At 43.2% G+C, this 22848-nt stretch overlaps 1 protein-coding gene across 1 annotated transcript in view; it reads left to right on the top strand.

Moving 5' to 3' along the window:
• arid3c (AT rich interactive domain 3C (BRIGHT-like)) overlaps nt 1-22848 on the top strand; it is a 181541-nt gene that overhangs the window by 104251 nt on the left and 54442 nt on the right. Inside the window, exon 7 of the mRNA XM_072433920.1 lies at nt 7754-7843. Within this exon, the coding sequence (XP_072290021.1) occupies nt 7754-7843 (90 nt within the window). The remainder of the gene's footprint in view (nt 1-7753; nt 7844-22848) is intronic.

Below are 22848 nucleotides of genomic sequence, written 5' to 3'. Positions count from 1 at the left end.
TGCATTCATCCTAACTTATAAAAAATCTGTTTGTATCAACTATACCCCTGATATGAACAAATAATTTACATTTTAACTGAAAATATCCCTCACACCCTCTTCACATACGTTTGTATTCACAGCACTTCAATTTTTCCTTATTTTGTTATATTACAGCCTTCTACAAACTTCAACTAACAATACCCCACAATGAGAAACTGAAAGAAGGTTGTTTGGATTATGTCTGGACACTACATACCATTGGTGTCCCACTGCAGGGCTGTCAGGGTAAAAGGAGAACTTTCAGGTGAAACCTAAAACAGTGTTAACAAATGGATTTGCAGGAGTCTTGGTGATTCCAAACTTTTTCCATTTAGGCGAGTTTTTGTTTCACGGATTTTCCTTGGCATTTTCAAAAGGGGAGGACGGAATGAAAATACAAATAAAATGTTATTTTCCCATGATCAAATCACATCTCTACCATCCAGAAGTCGGAGTTGAATTTAAAAATCAAATTTTATTCTAAATAAATGTCTTGGATTCTTAGAATATAGGCCCTGCTACCACCTCTACATTATCTACATAATTATAGTTATCAATGCAAGACTAAACAATATTCTGAAGTAATGATTATTCTTTATTTGAGAACTTTTCATTAAACAGGTTTATTTCAACAAAAACTGGTCATATTAGACAGAGCAAAATCGCATGTCTAACACATTTTCAGACTTATTAGGATTATTAAACTGCCTTTAATGATCATAAACATTACCCACGGGTCAAGAAATACAGAACAACACCGTAAAATAAGCCGCAGAGCAACGAACAAGGCACTAGCCTAGCCTAGCTCCCAACTTAGCTTGCGGCTAACAAGAACAAACAACACGAAGATTCAGACAAAACACACCCAAAACATAAGGAATACACACAGTTACACACATCAGACAACACAAGCGGCGCAGCCGGGCCACGCCCACAGGGGGGCCGCGCCCACAGGCGGGCCACGCCCACAGGCGGGCCACGCCCACAGGCGGGCCGCGCCCACAGGCGGGCCGCGCCCACAGGCGGGCCGCGCCCAGAGGTGGATCCGTTCATGGCTCAGAGATCCAGCGCACCGCCGGTCATTGAAAGAGGATGGACCCAACAGAAAGAACCCTTCGTTCTGACGCAAGTGATCTAACTCGGTGTCAAAGTTGCTGGTGCAGAATACATTTGTATTTTTACTGAGGTTTTGGCCAAAATAACGAAATAATAATAAGAAAAAAAAATATATATATTTTTGGGATCTCAGTTTTTTTACATCGGCGGGCCCCGAAACAACTTATAAAAAACCTCTCCTTACAGATGGCCCCTGGGGTCATAGGACCTTCAATGCTGCAGACTGTACTCTTTCCCAGAGCTGTGCCTTGATACAATCGTGTCTCAGAAGCTTGTCCTCTGACATGAACTGTTAACTGTGGAAACTTATATAGACAAGTGTCGAGTGAGTTTACCACATTTGACTCCAATCAACAAGTACAAACGTAGAAAGAATGATCAGTACCTGTAAAATGATGTACCTGTGCTCACGTCATGGCAACACTGTGAATACTTACCGTAAGTACATGGGCTTTTTTGGATGTTTATGCTTAATAAATTGGCAAATAATGCTCACAACCTTTTTCAAGTTGTCATTATGGGGATTGTTTGTAGAATTATAAATATTATATATATATATATATATATATATATATATATATATTATCATAAATGCAAATAATAATTCAAAATTCATAATTGATGTAATACTTTTTGGAATAAGGCTGTACCACAACAACATTTGGAAAAAGTGCTGTTAATACATTACGAACACGTATTTACATGATTGTGTAAACTTTTACAAGTGTAATAGAGATTGCACAATACAAGTGCGGTGACCACACACAGAGTTTAGTAGTTTGATAGCGACAGGCAGGACTTTGTGTCTCTCGGTGGTGCAGTGTTGCTAAACGAGCTCTTGCAGCTGATCAGCACCGTGTGGAGCAGATGGAGGGAAGTCCAGAAGAACAGCCTCCTTTCAGAGACAAAGGTCAGAGAGTCCAGCTCGCCCACCACAACATGTCCAGTCTTCTTGATGATCTTATTGAGACTCCTCGTGTCCTTCATGATGCGGTCAGCGTACATGATGGCACTGGACACCACAGACTCGAACATCCTGAGCATCGCCCTGCAGATGTCAAAGGACCTCAGCCGCCTCAGAAAATAGGGATTTCTTTGGCCGTTCTCGTAGACAGCGCACATGTTCTGTCCCCAGTCTAGTTTATTGTCCAAATACACCCCCAAGTACTTGTACTCCTCCACCGTGTCCACACGTGGGAATCAGAGCAGCTTTAGTCCCTCTCAGCTCCACCACTAGTTCCTTAGTCTTCATCACGTTGAGCTGAAGGTTCTTCTCACTCCAGGTGACAAAGTTGTCCACTACAGTCCAACAGATTTATCAGAGAACTTCTGAAGGCGGCAGGATGTGGTGTAGTAGTTCAAATCTGTGGTGTAGAGGGTGAAGAGGAAAGGAGAGAGGACCGTCCCCTGTGGTGAAGCAGCATTTTTAAGACATTATGGATGAGCTACGGGAGCTGAAAGTCAAGGAAGTGACACTGCAGACGGAAAACAACAATAAGAAAAGTAAGATCCTGGATTTGAAGTGCAGGTCCTGCAGAAAACATCTCAGACTTGTTCCCCACATTACAATAGAAGACAAGGATCTGATTATGAGCTTCACCATCGTGTGAAGAAACGTGTCATGAAGGCCGCAAAGGTTAAAGGAGATTTCCAGTACAAAGGCGAAGTCTTCCCTGCCCAGGATATTCTTCTTTTTTTTTCCAGCGGAATCTACTATTATTTTTTAAAACACAAGAAAGTCCAGAGAGAAACTAGAAGAAAATAAAAAATCACGATTAGACATCAAGATAAAACTATGGCACATAAACTCGATGGTCCAAAGTTGGTCAAATTTGTCCATTTTCAAATCCAGTTTGAATGTAATTGTTTCCAGTATGATCCCTCCACCTTATGCTCCGAAAAGTATCCGCTTATTGTTTCCATGGCAGGAGTTTGGAGACCCAGACACACAGTTCTGAAATCAGCGCTTTAATGATCTCAGTCCAATATTTCTGAGCAACAGGACGGTCCCTAAAAACATGGTAATGAGGCGTCATGGCAACCACAGCTTCTCCAGCAGATGGAATGTCCTCGTGAAGAGTGAACACATAACAGACATATAACAGACACATAACAGACACATAACATACATATGACATACATATAACAGACATATAACAGACACATAACAGACACATAACATACATATGACATACATATAACAGACATATAACAGACACATAACAGACACATAACATACATATGACATACATATAACAGACATATAACAGACACATAACAGACACATAACATACATATGACATACATATAACAGACATATAACAGACACATAACAGACATATAACAGACACATAACAGACACATAACAGACACTTAACATACATATGACAGACACATAACAGACATATAACAGACACATAACAGACATATAACAGACACATAACAGACACATAACAGACACATAACAGACACATAACAGACACTTAACATACATATGACATACATATAACAGACATATAACAGACACATAACAGACACATAACAGACATATAACAGACACATAACAGACACATAACAGACATATAACAGACACATAATAGACACATAACAGACACATAACAGACATATAACAGACACATAACAGACACATAACAGACACATAACAGACATATAACAGACACATAACAGACACATAACAGACACATAACAGACATATAACAGACACATAATAGACACATAACAGACACATAACAGACATATAACAGACACATAATAGACACACATATAACAGACACATAACAGACATATAACAGACACATAACAGACATATAACAGACACATAACAGACACTTAACATACATATGACATACATATAACAGACACATAACAGACACATAACAGACATATAACAGACACATAATAGACACACATATAACAGACACATAACAGACATATAACAGACACATAACAGACATATAACAGACATATAACAGACACATAACAGACATATAACAGACACATAACAGACACATAACAGACATATAACAGACGCATAACAGACACATATAACAGACACATAACAGACACATAACCGACACATAACAAACATATAACAGACACATAACAGACACATAACAAACATATAACAGACACATAACAAACATATAACAGACACATAACAGACATATAACAGACACATAACAGACACATAACAAACACATAACAGACACATAACAGACACATAACAGACACATAACCGACACATAACAAACATATAACAGACACATAACAGACACATAACAAACATATAACAGACACATAACAGACAAATAACAGACACATATAACAGACACATAACAGACACATAACCGACACATAACAAACATATAACAGACACATAACAGACACATAACAGACACATAACAGACACATAACATACATATAACAGACATATAACAGACACATAACCGACACATAACAGACATATAACAGACACATAACAGACATATAACATACATATAACAGACACATAACAGACACATATAACAGACACATAACCGACACATAACAGACACATATAACAGACACATAACAGACACATAACATACATATAACAGACACATAACCGACACATAACAGACACATAACAGACACATATAACAGACACATAACAGACACTTAACATACATATGACATACATATAACAGACATATAACAGACACATAACAGACATATAACAGACACATAACAGACACATAACAGACACATAACAGACATATAACAGACACATAACAGACACATAACAGACATATAACAGACACATAACAGACACATAACAGACACTTAACATACATATGACAAACATATAACAGACATATAACAGACACATAACAGACATATAACAGACACATAACAGACATATAACAGACACATAACAGACACATAACAGACACATAACAGACACATAACAGACACATAACAGACATATAACAGACACATAATAGACACATAACAGACATATAACAGACACATAACAGACATATAACAGACATATAACAGACACATAATAGACATATAACAGACATATAACAGACACATAACAGACACATAACAGACACATAACAGACATATAACAGACACATAACAGACACATAACAGACATATAACAGACATATAACAGACACATAACAGACACATAACAGACACATAACAGACATATAACAGACACATAACAGACATATAACAGACACATAATAGACACACATATAACAGACACATAACATACATATAACAGACACATAACATACACATAACAGACATATAACAGACACATAACAGACATATAACAGACACATAATAGACACATAACAGACACATAACAGACATATAACAGACACATAATAGACACATAACAGACATATAACAGACATATAACAGACACATAACAGACACATAACAGACACATAACAGACACATAACAGACACATAACAGACACATAACAGACACATATAACAGACACATAACATACATATAACAGACACATAACAGACATATAACAGACACATAACAGACACATATAACAGACACATAACATACATATAACAGACACATAACAGACATATAACAGACACATAACAGACATATAACAGACACATAACATACACATAACAGACACTTAACAGACACATATAACAGACACATAACAGACATATAACAGACATATAACAGACACATAACAGACACATAACAGACACATAACAGACACATAACAGACATATAACAGACATGTACATATATTTTCTCATTCTTTGTCAGTGAAATTAAAATGACGCTCTCTTTCCCAGTTATTTGTAATGTAATGTTTTATATCATGTAGATATTATTCCCCTTGAAGTGTCTGATTCATGAGCTTTAGTAAATACTGTTATTCAGTCAAAGGGTTTCTGTGGTTCTTGCTTAGTTTAATTTCTTGGCTATAATTACTCCTTATTTATAACTTCAAGCCTGCCGCACTGCAAAGGACCGCAACCCACTTCACCTGCAGCACCTGGACTCCTCTACTCCAGGATCCTGTTTGTGGACTTCAGCTCTGCATCAACATCACCTCCTGCTCTGCTCCAGGACAAGCTCTCCCAGCTCAATGTGCCCGACTCCACCTGCAGGGGGAGCACCGACTCCACCTGCAGGGGGAGCGCCGACTCCACCTGCAGGGGGAGCGCTGACTCCACCTGCAGGGGGAGCGCCGACTCCACCTGCAGGGGGAGCGCCGACTCCACCTGCAGGGGGAGCGCCGACTCCACCTGCAGGGGGAGCGCCGACTCCACCTGCAGGGGGAGCGCCGACTCCACCTGCAGGGGGAGCACCGACTCCACCTGCAGGGGGAGCACCGACTCCAAGTCAAAGGATGTTTTTCAATATATCAAAGCTTTTCATGTAATTTTCTTTTGTAATCTGGTAGAAAGCCTCAAACTGGCAGCATTTGTGCGGCAGTGGGACCTTTGTGCTGCTCAAGGGACTGACGATGGGAATGAGACGATGGCTATAACCTTTAGATATTTACCTGTAAATTTTTTATTATTTAATTAATGCCCCTTTAAAAATAAATACATTTTGTTATCCAGACTTTAAATCTCAAATCTGTGCTGTAAGGTGTAAAACTTTGATCGTAAGCCAACCAGTTAAAGATTTTAACTGTTGTTTAGGTTGTATGTTGAGATTACGGCAGTTCTTTCCAGGTTGTAAGCATGGATTTTACCCAGGGGTTCTCTCCCAGCAAGAACCCAACACCATTCTAAATGTGTTTTCATGGAGCTTCATCCTCTGGGTCACATCAGTAAAAGCAACGCTCTGATTTGAGCTGAAACAAAGTCGTTTTTGAAACAATCTAAATCCCATCCCCCTTTTTCTTTTGGACTAAGTGAGGCTTTAATTTGTATTTAAATGTGCAATGATTTTGTTTCTATTGATGTTTGGTTGATGTCTACTTTTGTTCTTCTTTCCCTTTTGCTGTCTGCTCGTGTTGTGTTCTGTAATATCCCGTGTCCTATGTTTATTCTTTGAAAAAACTTAATTATATATTGAATATTCTTGATTACGGTTATCAAAATATTAACTACAATTGTTTTTTATAGTCAACTATTAAACAACAAGAACAATTAAACATCCCCAATACCTATTTCAAGCCAAGACATCGAGCTTTCATCTCATATATGAATGACTTTTGGGCAATGACCTGAGCTACCTCTTGAGTAAAAGGTGTGACAACAGCCGCCTTTTACTCAAGTACTCACTGGGATTACTGGATTGATACTTGTTGGTCCATTAGCACTTCTGTCCCTGCCGTTCTGGTAATGCCCCTAATCAGAGCACTGCATGGGGAAGATTTACTTGTTTTTGACGGACAGCTCCGCTCTCTCTCCCTAACTCTCTCTTTCTTTTTCTCTCCTACAGATTTGAAAAGTGACAGGCGCACTCTTTAATCCATGCATCCTTATCCTGTCACTCAGCTGATCATCTCCGATACTTCACTGCGCTCCTGTTTTCTTCTGTTCCCTCTTTTCTAAATGCTCCTATCGAGTTTTCCTGCCTCTCACTCTCGGCCTCCTCTCTTGACAGATGATAGACAAGAGGCCGCATTGAACCTGTCTACCGACGGCATTAGCAGCATCAACATGTCAATAGAAATAAATGGAGTTGTCTACACAGGTAAATAGCCGGCCCGTTTGCTGATGTAATTGCGGGCAGGAAATTCAATAAGTTATAGCAGCTCAGCGGTGCTCAGTCCTCTACGCAATTTGATGTGTTCTCTATAAAATCCATGGTAATGAAGTGGCGGCCCAATAGGCTGAGGGAAAGAGCGGTTTTGGAGGCAGGTTTGGTCGATGGGGCTTATTGTCTTATGGCACCGGGTTCAGGATGAGCGGAAGTGACCGGAGAACGGCAGAAGAGCAGGAGATACAGGGCTGAAGATTGTACCGAGGAAAGAATAATAAAAAATAGTATAAATGAAAACTATGACTAGATGTTTCATCCCATTGGAACGATAAAGTTCTATCTGCTTCACAATAGTTCTGAGATATTTAGGTTTTAAGTTGAGACCAGCAAAAATGAAAGAGGGTAGACATTGATTTGAAACAAGGGAAGAAATGGCCCCCCAAAGGTCTAAAAGAGGGTGTTTTTGGAAGTGGTCATTTGCAGATAGAACCAATATTATTTAGAATGATAAGGTTCTACATAAAACATGCCAAAAGAGGAACTTATGTTCCAGTGGTTGTCAAACTGGGGGTCGTGAAATGATTTCAGGGGCTGATATAGGGAACATTTTCTCCCGTCAAATGCAGCGGCAAATGTGCATTTATATTTGGTGCCTGCTGAATTCATTTATCTAGAACTAAATCCTACAAATAAAATTAAACTCTGCACATACAGTAAGAGGGTTTGTGTTTTATAGAATACTGTATAAGATGTTTTCAGAACTCATGCACACAAACTGTATGAAAAAAATAGAACTTGTACATAGTCAATAAACGGCAGGTGCCACATATATAACGTGCGTGATGCGTCTTTAAACCGGGGTTCTCGCGGTGCTCCTCAACTAGTTTCCTTTTAAAACTATTATAAAACAAATAAACAGAACAAAACAGAATGATCAGGCTGAGTGGAAAAAACACAATTAGACCAAAACTAAACATAATCCCATCATATAGAAATGTATCTTTTAGAGCTCTGAACCATCATTCCCCCAAGATTCATTACTCTTTACACCCTGCATCTCCAATAATGTTATTTCAGCTTATTGTTAGACTTATCGTTAGACTTATTGTTAAATTTATTGTTAGATTTATTGTTAGACTTCTAGCCACGGATGTCCATAACAACGGGGAAGAGGGGCAGAGTTATCACCCGGTCACCACCTGGTGTTCAGTTGGATCCTCTGGTGGAGGAGGAAGCCGGACAGACTCGGCAGACCCAAGTGCATTGTGGGGGTCTGTTGGGGACGTCTTACGGAGCCTCGGTCAGCAGGGTCTTCACACCTCATGTCCCGGGGATTTTATTAATTTATTTTATTTTTTACTTTTTTTATTCAATATATATAATATTCAATACTTTTTTTGCTTGTCCCTTTCAGTCTCATAACATTTATATTTTGTGAGATAGAAAATAAATGGAATTGGAAATGTTTTATGAATTTTCTGACTTTTTGGTTTTCTGGGCTCCTCGACTTGAAATAGTCTTTATTTAACACTAGGGCTGGGAATCGCCGGGTCCCTCACAATACGATACACGATACACGGCTCACGATACGATACACGGCTCACGATACGATACACGGCTCACGATACGATACACGGCTCACGATACGATACACGGCTCACGATACGATACACGATACACGGCTCACGATACGATACACGGCTTACGATACACGGCTCACGATACGATACACGATACATGGATCACGATACGATACACGGCTCACGATACGATACACGATACATGGCTCGCGATACGATACATGGCTCACGATACGATACACGATACACGGCTCACGATACGATACACGATACATGGCTCACGATACGATACACGGCTCACGATACGATACACGGCTCACGATACGATACACGATACACGGCTCACGATACGATAATATCGTGATATGGCGATTCTGTGATTATCGATATATTGTCTAAAATATATGATATAAGATCATTTCTTTAAACATATGATATATCGTGATATATCATATGTTTAAAGAAATATTATTTTTTTAATTTATCTCAATTTATTTTTTGTTGAAACACAACGATAAATAAACAACTTGTATTCTGTTTGTTAAAAAGGCTCATGCTGGCCCTTTAAGGGGCGGAGCCTAGACCACGGGCGAGCGGAGCGAGGGAGAGAGAGAAGAGAGAGTTTATCTAAGTTTATCTAAGTTTACAGTTTAAATTAGCATTAGCAATTAGTGTGTGATATAAGACTACACACGCACACACACACACACACATAATATACCCTGTGTGTGTGTGTAAGATGTAACAAGATGTAAAGAAAAGCCATCATTAAACTCCCCTCAATGAAACAGCGTTGTGACCGGGCTCACCACAGTGACTCGTCAGCCCACACCAGCACAAGAATTATATCCTATAACTAACATACACATTGTATACGTCATGTATACTGTCTTTGACAACACACTTCACACCATTTGGGTGAAATATTGCAGTAGAGAACTCTCTGTGTAAACAGTACTATGAGTACTATGAGTACTATGAGTACTATGAGTACTATATGTACTATATGTACCGTGACCGTAATGTAGGACTCGGGGGCCCTTGTGTCCCCCCAACACAAATGAGGCCCACTCTTTCTGCCAGTTCAAGTGCAGACTTAGCTCGGATCTGGTCGTAAAGAGCAGGAAGTATTTCTGAGAGGGAATGTCAACGCCTTCTCCACCTGCTGTACGGACGGAGTAAACTGAGGCCCCGCACTGAGGGGCCCCGCACTGAGGGGCCCCGCACTGAGGGGCCCCGCACTGAGGGGCCCCGCACTGAGGGGCCCCGCACTGAGGGGCCCCGCACTGAGGGGCCCCGCACTGAGGGGCCCCGCACTGAGGCCCCGCGCACTGAGGCCCCGCACTGAGGTCCCGCGCACTAAGGCCCCGCGCACTGAGGCCCCGCACTGAGGCCCCGCACTGATGGATTTTGCTGGTGCAGGGCTGTGCGCGATGCTCGTGTTTCCCGTGTTCCAAACTTTTGAAACTCAGTTATTACATCATCCTTTTGGAGCTTTGTCCCGTCTGCTCTAGAAGCCGAAAAGAGTCCGTACTTTGGACTTAAATGTTGTTGGTGCGTCTCGCATCTCACTTTTGTTTTCTTCGTCTGACGCTGCCATTTCCTTGTACGACTTCTTCTTCCGCCCATATCGCGATATATCGCCATATCGATATTTTGGCGCACCCCTGTTTAGCAACCTAATTTACTTGTCTTCCAAAGTAACTGAATGTGATTGATTGGTATATATGTATTTAATTAAGTTTATTAACCTTTAGTCACCCTAATAAAACTCTTTGAGATCAAAACCTGGGGCGAAGTGAAAAGATATGAGCACAAATCATAAAAGCATTTACAAAACAAAACAAGACATTTAAGACAACATTAAAACTGCAAGCAGTGATAAAGGGCCCTCGCAGCAGAAGGGTGCTACACTGCCCACAAACCCTGGTTTTACATCTTTTTAAAAATGGCAGATGTCAAGTTTGGGTCCCATGGTAACCATCGCAGGGCGAGCGGGGGAGCCATTTTAAAGAGAGATGTCAAATTGACATAATAATATGTTCAGCTCATCACATTACATCAAAGGTCTAAATCTGATGATGTTTGGAAGGATTTTTTAAATCTGCCACTTTAGAAAGAGCTCGTTATTACCAAACCCTGAGATCTAGTGTTGAGCCCACATGTGTCCTGAGGAGTATTATTATGGGATGTAGGATTTCTTTCCATATTCAAATATATTTTCACTGTTTCCAGAGTCATGGACTTTGTGCTATTTGCTGTTAATGATCAGCCAATGATCATTGGTCTCTTCATTCTCACTGCAGTGATTACACTCTGCAGTCTTTGACTCAAGTGCAGAGCTTCTTTAGCCTAACGCTGTTATTTAGAGCTGATAAACATAGTTTTCTATCATTTTAGTTTGAATATAGTCCGATTGTTGTACTCCGTAATCCCAACAAAACAAACTTTGTACAAGACTCGACCTTGTACAAACTCAATCTCCAAAGATAAAGTGTGGTGTCTTTTAACCGAACACCAGTGAGGATCGTCAGCAGGAGAAGAGCTGCTCTGAAAGAGGGAGATGTTTGTGATAAAAGAGAATTGCTCTTTGGCATAATCTTTGCTTCTTTGGTTTACGGTCACTTTAGAAGACAAGCCATTCAAATGCTAATGCTTAACAGGAGTGAGGGAGTTTCAGTTCAACAGGGAAACAAAGGCAGGGCTTGTTTCAGCTGAAACTCCTCCCTGAGGGCGGGGCTTAGTCAGCAGTATAAAGTATAAGTCAAGTTTCTCAGACCAACTCACCAGATTGAAATTGACTTTCCGTCAGAGATTGAAACATCTTCCATTTAAAAACGTGTCCAGATGAAACTTCTCTCCTGGACGAATGGAGGGCTCTGAATCATATATTCATTCTCATATATTCTTTTCATTGCTCGTCAAACTGATTTTCCCTAAAACAGTCTGAGTAAAAAAAACAACAATTCAAAATGAGACTGTCCTCTTTGTGCAGCTGAGACTAAAGCCGCCTTCAGACCGTCAAAAGCGTCCAGTTTACGTTCAAAGTCTATGTAAACGTTCGACACGTTCCTGCGTTTTTGGCGTCAAGTGCGGCGCGTCAGGGGCGTCGGCCGCTCGGAACGCTTTTGACGCTTTGGAAGCGCGTCCCAGGGGTCCAAAGCGTCCGACGCAGGAAAGTTGAGCATTGTCCATCTTCTCTGCGTTGGACGCGGCGCAGCAGCCAATCAGAGATGACGCTCCAGTGACGTGCTGCACGACCCCGAAGAAGACTCAAAACAAACCTCTCAACGATAAAAAAAAATCCTTTAAACGCAGCTCTTGGAGCAAATAATGATATTGACTAAACTCTGCTCAGCTCTGAAGTATCTGCGGGTCCCAGACGGGCCCCAGGGCCCATCGCCTCCACTTTTTGACTTTGTAAAGTTAATAAACCAAAGCCATTAAACTCCATTTACACCACGAGAAAAGCAACACAGCACAACTCCTCCACTGAGCATGTGCAGGACGCCTCGACTCCACTGAGCATGTGCAGGACGACTCTCCTCCACTGAGCATGTGCAGGACGACACTCCTCCACTGAGCATGTGCAGGACGACTCGACTACACTGAGCATGTGCAGGACGACTCTCCTCCACTGAGCATGTGCAGGACGACTCTCCTCCACTGAGCATGTGCAGGACGACTCTCCTCCACTGAGCATGTGCAGGACGACTCTCCTCCACTGAGCATGTGCAGGACGACTCGACTCCACTGAGCATGTGCAGGACGACTCTCCTCCACTGAGCATGTGCAGGACGACTCTCCTCCACTGAGCATGTGCAGGACGACTCTCCTCCACTGAGCATGTGCAGGACGACTCTCCTCCACTGAGCATGTGCAGGACGACTCTCCTCCACTGAGCATGTGCAGGACGACTCTCCTCCACTGAGCATGTGCAGGACGACTCTCCTCCACTGAGCATGTGCAGGACGACTCTCCTCCACTGAGCATGTGCAGGACAACTCGACTACACTGAGCATGTGCAGGACGACTCTCCTCCACTGAGCATGTGCAGGACGACTCTCCTCCACTGAGCATGTGCAGGACGACTCTCCTCCACTGAGCATGTGCAGGACGACTCTCCTCCACTGAGCATGTGCAGGACGACTCGACTACACTGAGCATGTGCAGGACGACTCGACTACACTGAGCATGTGCAGGACGACTCTCCTCCACTGAGCATGTGCAGGACGACTCTCCTCCACTGAGCATGTGCAGGACGACTCGACTACACTGAGCATGTGCAGGACGACTCTCCTCCACTGAGCATGTGCAGGACGACTCTCCTCCACTGAGCATGTGCAGGACGACTCTCCTCCACTGATCATGTGCAGGACGACTCTCCTCCACTGAGCATGTGCAGGACGACTCTCCTCCACTGAGCATGTGCAGGACGACTCTCCTCCACTGAGCATGTGCAGGACGACTCTCCTCCACTGAGCATGTGCAGGACGACTCTCCTCCACTGAGCATGTGCAGGACGACTCTCCTCCACTGAGCATGTGCAGGACGACTCGACTCCTCTGAGCATGTGCAGGACGCCTCGACTCCTCTGAGCATGTGCAGGACGACTCGACTCCTCTGAGCATGTGCAGGACGCCTCGACTCCTCTGAGCATGTGCAGGACGACTCAGATTTCAAATCCACCTAGATTTTTTCTGGTAAATATAATTGGGAGTAAAACTGCTGTTGGAGGAATGGACTGACAGGAAGTAGACTGTGTTGGGTTTTGGAAATTCCCATTTCAAAGCCTGTAATTAAATATAAAAAAGTCTTATAAATGTGAGTTTTGGAGGACCTGGTCTTTGTTCTTTCCTCAAGAAAGATGCGCCGGCGCCTGGCTTCATCTCTACACTTGTATCACAGTATGAACGTCCTTCATTTTGGACAATTTAAATGTCAGTTTGCTGTCGCTCTAAGCCAGTGGTCCACAAACTACGGCCCGCGGGCCACATCTGGCCCGTTGGGCCTTTCAATCCGGCCCGCCAAGCGTAGGCTTTATTAGACAGTAGATGGAATGAGAAAGAAAGGAAGGGGAATGATGAGAGAGAAAGGAGGACATGCAGCAAATGTCCGAGTCGGGATTCAAACTCACGATACTGTGGCCGTTCATTTTACCTTTCGCCTGTAATGCCCACATTTCCCCAAGAGATGGCACTGTTCCCTCTAAGTTGCACGCCTGCGCAGCTGCGCACTGCTCGCAAATTCACCACAAACGGCCACCGGGGCCAAACAAGCAGGAAGCGCAAGTGTTTGACACTGTAGAAGACTCTTGTGGACAGTAGAAGACTCTTGTGGACAGTAGAAGACTCTTGTGGACAGTAGAAGACTCTTGTGGACAAAGACTCTTGTGGACAGTAGAAGACTCTTGTGGACAAAGACTCTTGTGGACAGTAGAAGACTCTTGTGGACAGTAGAAGACTCTTGTGGACAAAGACTCTTGTGGACAGTAGAAGGCTCTTGTGGACAGTAGAAGGCTCTTGTGGACAGTAGAAGACTCTTGTGGACAGTAGAAGACTCTTGCGGACAGTAGAAGACTCTTGTGGACAGTAGAAGACTCTTGTGGACAGTATAAGACTCTTGTGGACAAAGACTCTTGTGGACAGTAGAAGACTCTTGTGGACAGTAAAAGACTCTTGTGGACAAAGACTCTTGTGGACAGTAGAAGACTCTTGTGGACAGTAGAAGACTCTTGTGGACAGTAGAAGACTCTTGTGGACAAAGACTCTTGTGGACAGTAGAAGACTCTTGTGGACAAAGACTCTTGTGGACAGTAGAAGACTCTTGTGGACAGTAGAAGACTCTTGTGGACAGTAGAAGACTCTTGTGGACAAAGACTCTTGTGGACAGTAGAAGGCTCTTGTGGACAGTAGAAGACTCTTGTGGACAGTAGAAGACTCTTGTGGACAGTAGAAGACTCTTGTGGACAAAGACTCTTGTGGACAGTAGAAGGCTCTTGTGGACAGTAGAAGACTCTTGTGGACAGTAGAAGACTCTTGCGGACAGTAGAAGACTCTTGTGGACAGTAGAAGACTCTTGTGGACAGTATAAGACTCTTGTGGACAAAGACTCTTGTGGACAGTAGAAGACTCTTGTGGACAGTAAAAGACTCTTGTGGACAAAGACTCTTGTGGACAGTAGAAGACTCTTGTGGACAGTAGAAGACTCTTGTGGACAGTAGAAGACTCTTGTGGACAGTAGAAGACTCTTGTGGACAAAGACTCTTGTGGACAGTAGAAGACTCTTGTGGACAAAGACTCTTGTGGACAGTAGAAGACTCTTGTGGACAGTAGAAGACTCTTGTGGACAAAGACTCTTGTGGACAGTAGAAGACTCTTGTGGACAAAGACTCTTGTGGACAGTAGAAGACTCTTGTGGACAGTAGAAGACTCTTGTGGACAAAGACTCTTGTGGACAGTAGAAGGCTCCTGTGGACAGTAGAAGACTCTTGTGGACAGTAGAAGACTCTTGCGGACAGTAGAAGACTCTTGTGGACAGTAGAAGACTCTTGTGGACAGTATAAGACTCTTGTGGACAAAGACTCTTGTGGACAGTAGAAGACTCTTGTGGACAGTAAAAGACTCTTGTGGACAAAGACTCTTGTGGACAGTAGAAGACTCTTGTGGACAGTAGAAGACTCTTGTGGACAGTAGAAGACTCTTGTGGACAAAGACTCTTGTGGACAGTAGAAGACTCTTGTGGACAAAGACTCTTGTGGACAGTAGAAGACTCTTGTGGACAGTAGAAGACTCTTGTGGACAGTAGAAGACTCTTGTGGACAAAGACTCTTGTGGACAGTAGAAGACTCTTGTGGACAGTAAAAGACTCTTGTGGACAAAGACTCTTGTGGACAGTAGAAGACTCTTGTGGACAGTAGAAGACTCTTGTGGACAGTAGAAGACTCTTGTGGACAAAGACTCTTGTGGACAGTAGAAGACTCTTGTGGACAAAGACTCTTGTGGACAGTAGAAGACTCTTGTGGACAGTAGAAGACTCTTGTGGACAAAGACTCTTGTGGACAGTAGAAGACTCTTGTGGACAAAGACTCTTGTGGACAGTAGAAGACTCTTGTGGACAGTAGAAGACTCTTGTGGACAAAGACTCTTGTGGACAGTAGAAGGCTCTTGTGGACAGTAGAAGACTCTTGTGGACAGTAGAAGACTCTTGCGGACAGTAGAAGACTCTTGTGGACAGTAGAAGACTCTTGTGGACAGTATAAGACTCTTGTGGACAAAGACTCTTGTGGACAGTAGAAGACTCTTGTGGACAGTAAAAGACTCTTGTGGACAAAGACTCTTGTGGACAGTAGAAGACTCTTGTGGACAGTAGAAGACTCTTGTGGACAGTAGAAGACTCTTGTGGACAAAGACTCTTGTGGACAGTAGAAGACTCTTGTGGACAAAGACTCTTGTGGACAGTAGAAGACTCTTGTGGACAGTAGAAGACTCTTGTGGACAGTAGAAGACTCTTGTGGACAAAGACTCTTGTGGACAGTAGAAGGCTCTTGTGGACAGTAGAAGACTCTTGTGGACAGTAGAAGACTCTTGTGGACAGTAGAAGACTCTTGTGGACAAAGACTCTTGTGGACAGTAGAAGGCTCTTGTGGACAGTAGAAGACTCTTGTGGACAGTAGAAGACTCTTGCGGACAGTAGAAGACTCTTGTGGACAGTAGAAGACTCTTGTGGACAGTATAAGACTCTTGTGGACAAAGACTCTTGTGGACAGTAGAAGACTCTTGTGGACAGTAAAAGACTCTTGTGGACAAAGACTCTTGTGGACAGTAGAAGACTCTTGTGGACAGTAGAAGACTCTTGTGGACAGTAGAAGACTCTTGTGGACAAAGACTCTTGTGGACAGTAGAAGACTCTTGTGGACAAAGACTCTTGTGGACAGTAGAAGACTCTTGTGGACAGTAGAAGACTCTTGTGGACAGTAGAAGACTCTTGTGGACAAAGACTCTTGTGGACAGTAGAAGGCTCTTGTGGACAGTAGAAGACTCTTGTGGACAGTAGAAGACTCTTGTGGACAGTAGAAGACTCTTGTGGACAAAGACTCTTGTGGACAGTAGAAGGCTCTTGTGGACAGTAGAAGACTCTTGTGGACAGTAGAAGACTCTTGCGGACAGTAGAAGACTCTTGTGGACAGTAGAAGACTCTTGTGGACAGTATAAGACTCTTGTGGACAAAGACTCTTGTAGACAGTAGAAGACTCTTGTGGACAGTAGAAAACTCTTGTGGACAGTAGAAGACTCTTGTGGACAAAGACTCTTGTGGACAGTAGAAGACTCTTGTGGACAGTAGAAGACTCTTGTGGACAAAGACTCTTGTGGACAGTAGAAGACTCTTGTGGACAAAGACTCTTGTGGACAGTAGAAGACTCTTGTGGACAGTAGAAGACTCTTGTGGACAGTAGAAGACTCTTGTGGACAAAGACTCTTGTGGACAGTAGAAGACTCTTGTGGACAAAGACTCTTGTGGACAGTAGAAGACTCTTGTGGACAGTAGAAGACTCTTGTGGACAAAGACTCTTGTGGACAGTAGAAGACTCTTGTGGACAGTAGAAGACTCTTGCGGACAGTAGAAGACTCTTGTGGACAGTAGAAGACTCTTGTGGACAGTATAAGACTCTTGTGGACAAAGACTCTTGTGGACAGTAGAAGACTCTTGTGGACAGTAGAAGACTCTTGCGGACAGTAGAAGACTCTTGTGGACAGTAGAAGACTCTTGTGGACAGTATAAGACTCTTGTGGACAAAGACTCTTGTGGACAGTAGAAGACTCTTGTGGACAGTAGAAGACTCTTGTGGACAGTAGAAGACTCTTGTGGACAAAGACTCTTGTGGACAGTAGAAGACTCTTGTGGACAGTAAAAGACTCTTGTGGACAAAGACTCTTGTGGACAGTAGAAGGCTCTTGTGGACAGTAGAAGACTCTTGTGGACAGTAGAAGACTCTTGCGGACAGTAGAAGACTCTTGTGGACAGTAGAAGACTCTTGTGGACAGTATAAGACTCTTGTGGACAAAGACTCTTGTGGACAGTAGAAGACTCTTGTGGACAGTAAAAGACTCTTGTGGACAAAGACTCTTGTGGACAGTAGAAGACTCTTGTGGACAGTAGAAGACTCTTGTGGACAGTAGAAGACTCTTGTGGACAAAGACTCGTGTGGACAGTAGAAGACTCTTGTGGACAAAGACTCTTGTGGACAGTAGAAGACTCTTGTGGACAGTAGAAGACTCTTGTGGACAGTAGAAGACTCTTGTGGACAAAGACTCTTGTGGACAGTAGAAGGCTCTTGTGGACAGTAGAAGACTCTTGTGGACAGTAGAAGACTCTTGTGGACAGTAGAAGACTCTTGTGGACAAAGACTCTTGTGGACAGTAGAAGGCTCTTGTGGACAGTAGAAGACTCTTGTGGACAGTAGAAGACTCTTGCGGACAGTAGAAGACTCTTGTGGACAGTAGAAGACTCTTGTGGACAGTATAAGACTCTTGTGGACAAAGACTCTTGTAGACAGTAGAAGACTCTTGTGGACAGTAGAAAACTCTTGTGGACAGTAGAAGACTCTTGTGGACAAAGACTCTTGTGGACAGTAGAAGACTCTTGTGGACAGTAGAAGACTCTTGTGGACAAAGACTCTTGTGGACAGTAGAAGACTCTTGTGGACAAAGACTCTTGTGGACAGTAGAAGACTCTTGTGGACAGTAGAAGACTCTTGTGGACAGTAGAAGACTCTTGTGGACAAAGACTCTTGTGGACAGTAGAAGACTCTTGTGGACAAAGACTCTTGTGGACAGTAGAAGACTCTTGTGGACAGTAGAAGACTCTTGTGGACAAAGACTCTTGTGGACAGTAGAAGACTCTTGTGGACAGTAGAAGACTCTTGCGGACAGTAGAAGACTCTTGTGGACAGTAGAAGACTCTTGTGGACAGTATAAGACTCTTGTGGACAAAGACTCTTGTGGACAGTAGAAGACTCTTGTGGACAGTAGAAGACTCTTGCGGACAGTAGAAGACTCTTGTGGACAGTAGAAGACTCTTGTGGACAGTATAAGACTCTTGTGGACAAAGACTCTTGTGGACAGTAGAAGACTCTTGTGGACAGTAGAAGACTCTTGTGGACAGTAGAAGACTCTTGTGGACAAAGACTCTTGTGGACAGTAGAAGACTCTTGTGGACAGTAGAAGACTCTTGTGGACAGTAGAAGACTCTTGTGGACAAAGACTCTTGTGGACAGTAGAAGACTCTTGTGGACAAAGACTCTTGTGGACAGTAGAAGACTCTTGTGGACAAAGACTCTTGTGGACAGTAGAAGACTCTTGTGGACAAAGACTCTTGTGGACAGTAGAAGACTCTTGTGGACAAAGACTCTTGTGGACAGTAGAAGACTCTTGTGGACAGTAGAAGACTCTTGTGGACAAAGACTCTTGTGGACAGTAGAAGACTCTTGTGGACAAAGACTCTTGTGGACAGTAGAAGGCTCTTGTGGACAGTAGAAGACTCTTGTGGACAGTAGAAGACTCTTGTGGACAAAGACTCTTGTGGACAGTAGAAGGCTCTTGTGGACAGTAGAAGACTCTTGTGGACAGTAGAAGACTCTTGTGGACAGTAGAAGACTCTTGTGGACAAAGACTCTTGTGGACAGTAGAAGACTCTTGTGGACAAAGACTCTTGTGGACAGTAGAAGACTCTTGTGGACAGTAGAAGACTCTTGTGGACAGTAGAAGACTCTTGTGGACAAAGACTCTTGTGGACAGTAGAAGGCTCTTGTGGACAGTAGAAGACTCTTGTGGACAGTAGAAGACTCTTGCGGACAGTAGAAGACTCTTGTGGACAGTAGAAGACTCTTGTGGACAAAGACTCTTGTGGACAGTAGAAGACTCTTGTGGACAGTAGAAGACTCTTGTGGACAGTAGAAGACTCTTGTGGACAAAGACTCTTGTGGACAGTAGAAGACTCTTGTGGACAAAGACTCTTGTGGACAGTAGAAGACTCTTGTGGACAAAGACTCTTGTGGACAGTAGAAGACTCTTGTGGACAGTAGAAGACTCTTGTGGACAGTAGAAGACTCTTGTGGACAAAGACTCTTGTGGACAGTAGAAGGCTCTTGTGGACAGTAGAAGACTCTTGTGGACAGTAGAAGACTCTTGTGGACAGTAGAAGACTCTTGTGGACAGTAGAAGACTCTTGTGGACAAAGACTCTTGTGGACAGTAGAAGACTCTTGTGGACAAAGACTCTTGTGGACAGTAGAAGACTCTTGTGGACAAAGACTCTTGTGGACAGTAGAAGACTCTTGTGGAAAAAGACTCTTGTGGACAGTAGAAGACTCTTGTGGACAGTAGAAGACTCTTGTGGACAGTAGAAGACTCTTGTGGACAAAGACTCTTGTGGACAGTAGAAGGCTCTTGTGGACAGTAGAAGGCTCTTGTGGACAGTAGAAGACTCTTGTGGACAGTAGAAGACTCTTGCGGACAGTAGAAGACTCTTGTGGACAGTAGAAGACTCTTGTGGACAGTATAAGACTCTTGTGGACAAAGACTCTTGTGGACAGTAGAAGACTCTTGTGGACAGTAAAAGACTCTTGTGGACAAAGACTCTTGTGGACAGTAGAAGACTCTTGTGGACAGTAGAAGACTCTTGTGGACAGTAGAAGACTCTTGTGGACAAAGACTCTTGTGGACAGTAGAAGACTCTTGTGGACAAAGACTCTTGTGGACAGTAGAAGACTCTTGTGGACAGTAGAAGACTCTTGTGGACAGTAGAAGACTCTTGTGGACAAAGACTCTTGTGGAGAGTAGAAGGCTCTTGTGGACAGTAGAAGACTCTTGTGGACAGTAGAAGACTCTTGTGGACAGTAGAAGACTCTTGTGGACAAAGACTCTTGTGGACAGTAGAAGGCTCTTGTGGACAGTAGAAGACTCTTGTGGACAGTAGAAGACTCTTGCGGACAGTAGAAGACTCTTGTGGACAGTAGAAGACTCTTGTGGACAGTATAAGACTCTTGTGGACAAAGACTCTTGTAGACAGTAGAAGACTCTTGTGGACAGTAGAAAACTCTTGTGGACAGTAGAAGACTCTTGTGGACAAAGACTCTTGTGGACAGTAGAAGACTCTTGTGGACAGTAGAAGACTCTTGTGGACAAAGACTCTTGTGGACAGTAGAAGACTCTTGTGGACAAAGACTCTTGTGGACAGTAGAAGACTCTTGTGGACAGTAGAAGACTCTTGTGGACAGTAGAAGACTCTTGTGGACAAAGACTCTTGTGGACAGTAGAAGACTCTTGTGGACAAAGACTCTTGTGGACAGTAGAAGACTCTTGTGGACAGTAGAAGACTCTTGTGGACAAAGACTCTTGTGGACAGTAGAAGACTCTTGTGGACAGTAGAAGACTCTTGCGGACAGTAGAAGACTCTTGTGGACAGTAGAAGACTCTTGTGGACAGTATAAGACTCTTGTGGACAAAGACTCTTGTGGACAGTAGAAGACTCTTGTGGACAGTAGAAGACTCTTGCGGACAGTAGAAGACTCTTGTGGACAGTAGAAGACTCTTGTGGACAGTATAAGACTCTTGTGGACAAAGACTCTTGTGGACAGTAGAAGACTCTTGTGGACAGTAGAAGACTCTTGTGGACAGTAGAAGACTCTTGTGGACAAAGACTCTTGTGGACAGTAGAAGACTCTTGTGGACAGTAGAAGACTCTTGTGGACAGTAGAAGACTCTTGTGGACAAAGACTCTTGTGGACAGTAGAAGACTCTTGTGGACAAAGACTCTTGTGGACAGTAGAAGACTCTTGTGGACAAAGACTCTTGTGGACAGTAGAAGACTCTTGTGGACAAAGACTCTTGTGGACAGTAGAAGACTCTTGTGGACAAAGACTCTTGTGGACAGTAGAAGACTCTTGTGGACAGTAGAAGACTCTTGTGGACAAAGACTCTTGTGGACAGTAGAAGACTCTTGTGGACAAAGACTCTTGTGGACAGTAGAAGGCTCTTGTGGACAGTAGAAGACTCTTGTGGACAGTAGAAGACTCTTGTGGACAAAGACTCTTGTGGACAGTAGAAGGCTCTTGTGGACAGTAGAAGACTCTTGTGGACAGTAGAAGACTCTTGTGGACAGTAGAAGACTCTTGTGGACAAAGACTCTTGTGGACAGTAGAAGACTCTTGTGGACAAAGACTCTTGTGGACAGTAGAAGACTCTTGTGGACAGTAGAAGACTCTTGTGGACAGTAGAAGACTCTTGTGGACAAAGACTCTTGTGGACAGTAGAAGGCTCTTGTGGACAGTAGAAGACTCTTGTGGACAGTAGAAGACTCTTGTGGACAGTAGAAGACTCTTGTGGACAAAGACTCTTGTGGACAGTAGAAGGCTCTT

This window comes from Eucyclogobius newberryi, unplaced genomic scaffold (assembly GCF_026437365.1).
Source record: "Eucyclogobius newberryi isolate DKJ021-1_F unplaced genomic scaffold, fEucNew1.0.hap1 SCAF_6, whole genome shotgun sequence".
NCBI lineage: Eukaryota > Metazoa > Chordata > Actinopteri > Gobiiformes > Gobiidae > Eucyclogobius > Eucyclogobius newberryi.
The sequence above is the reverse complement of the archived record's forward strand: the minus strand, read 5'-3'. Positions and strand labels throughout refer to the sequence as shown.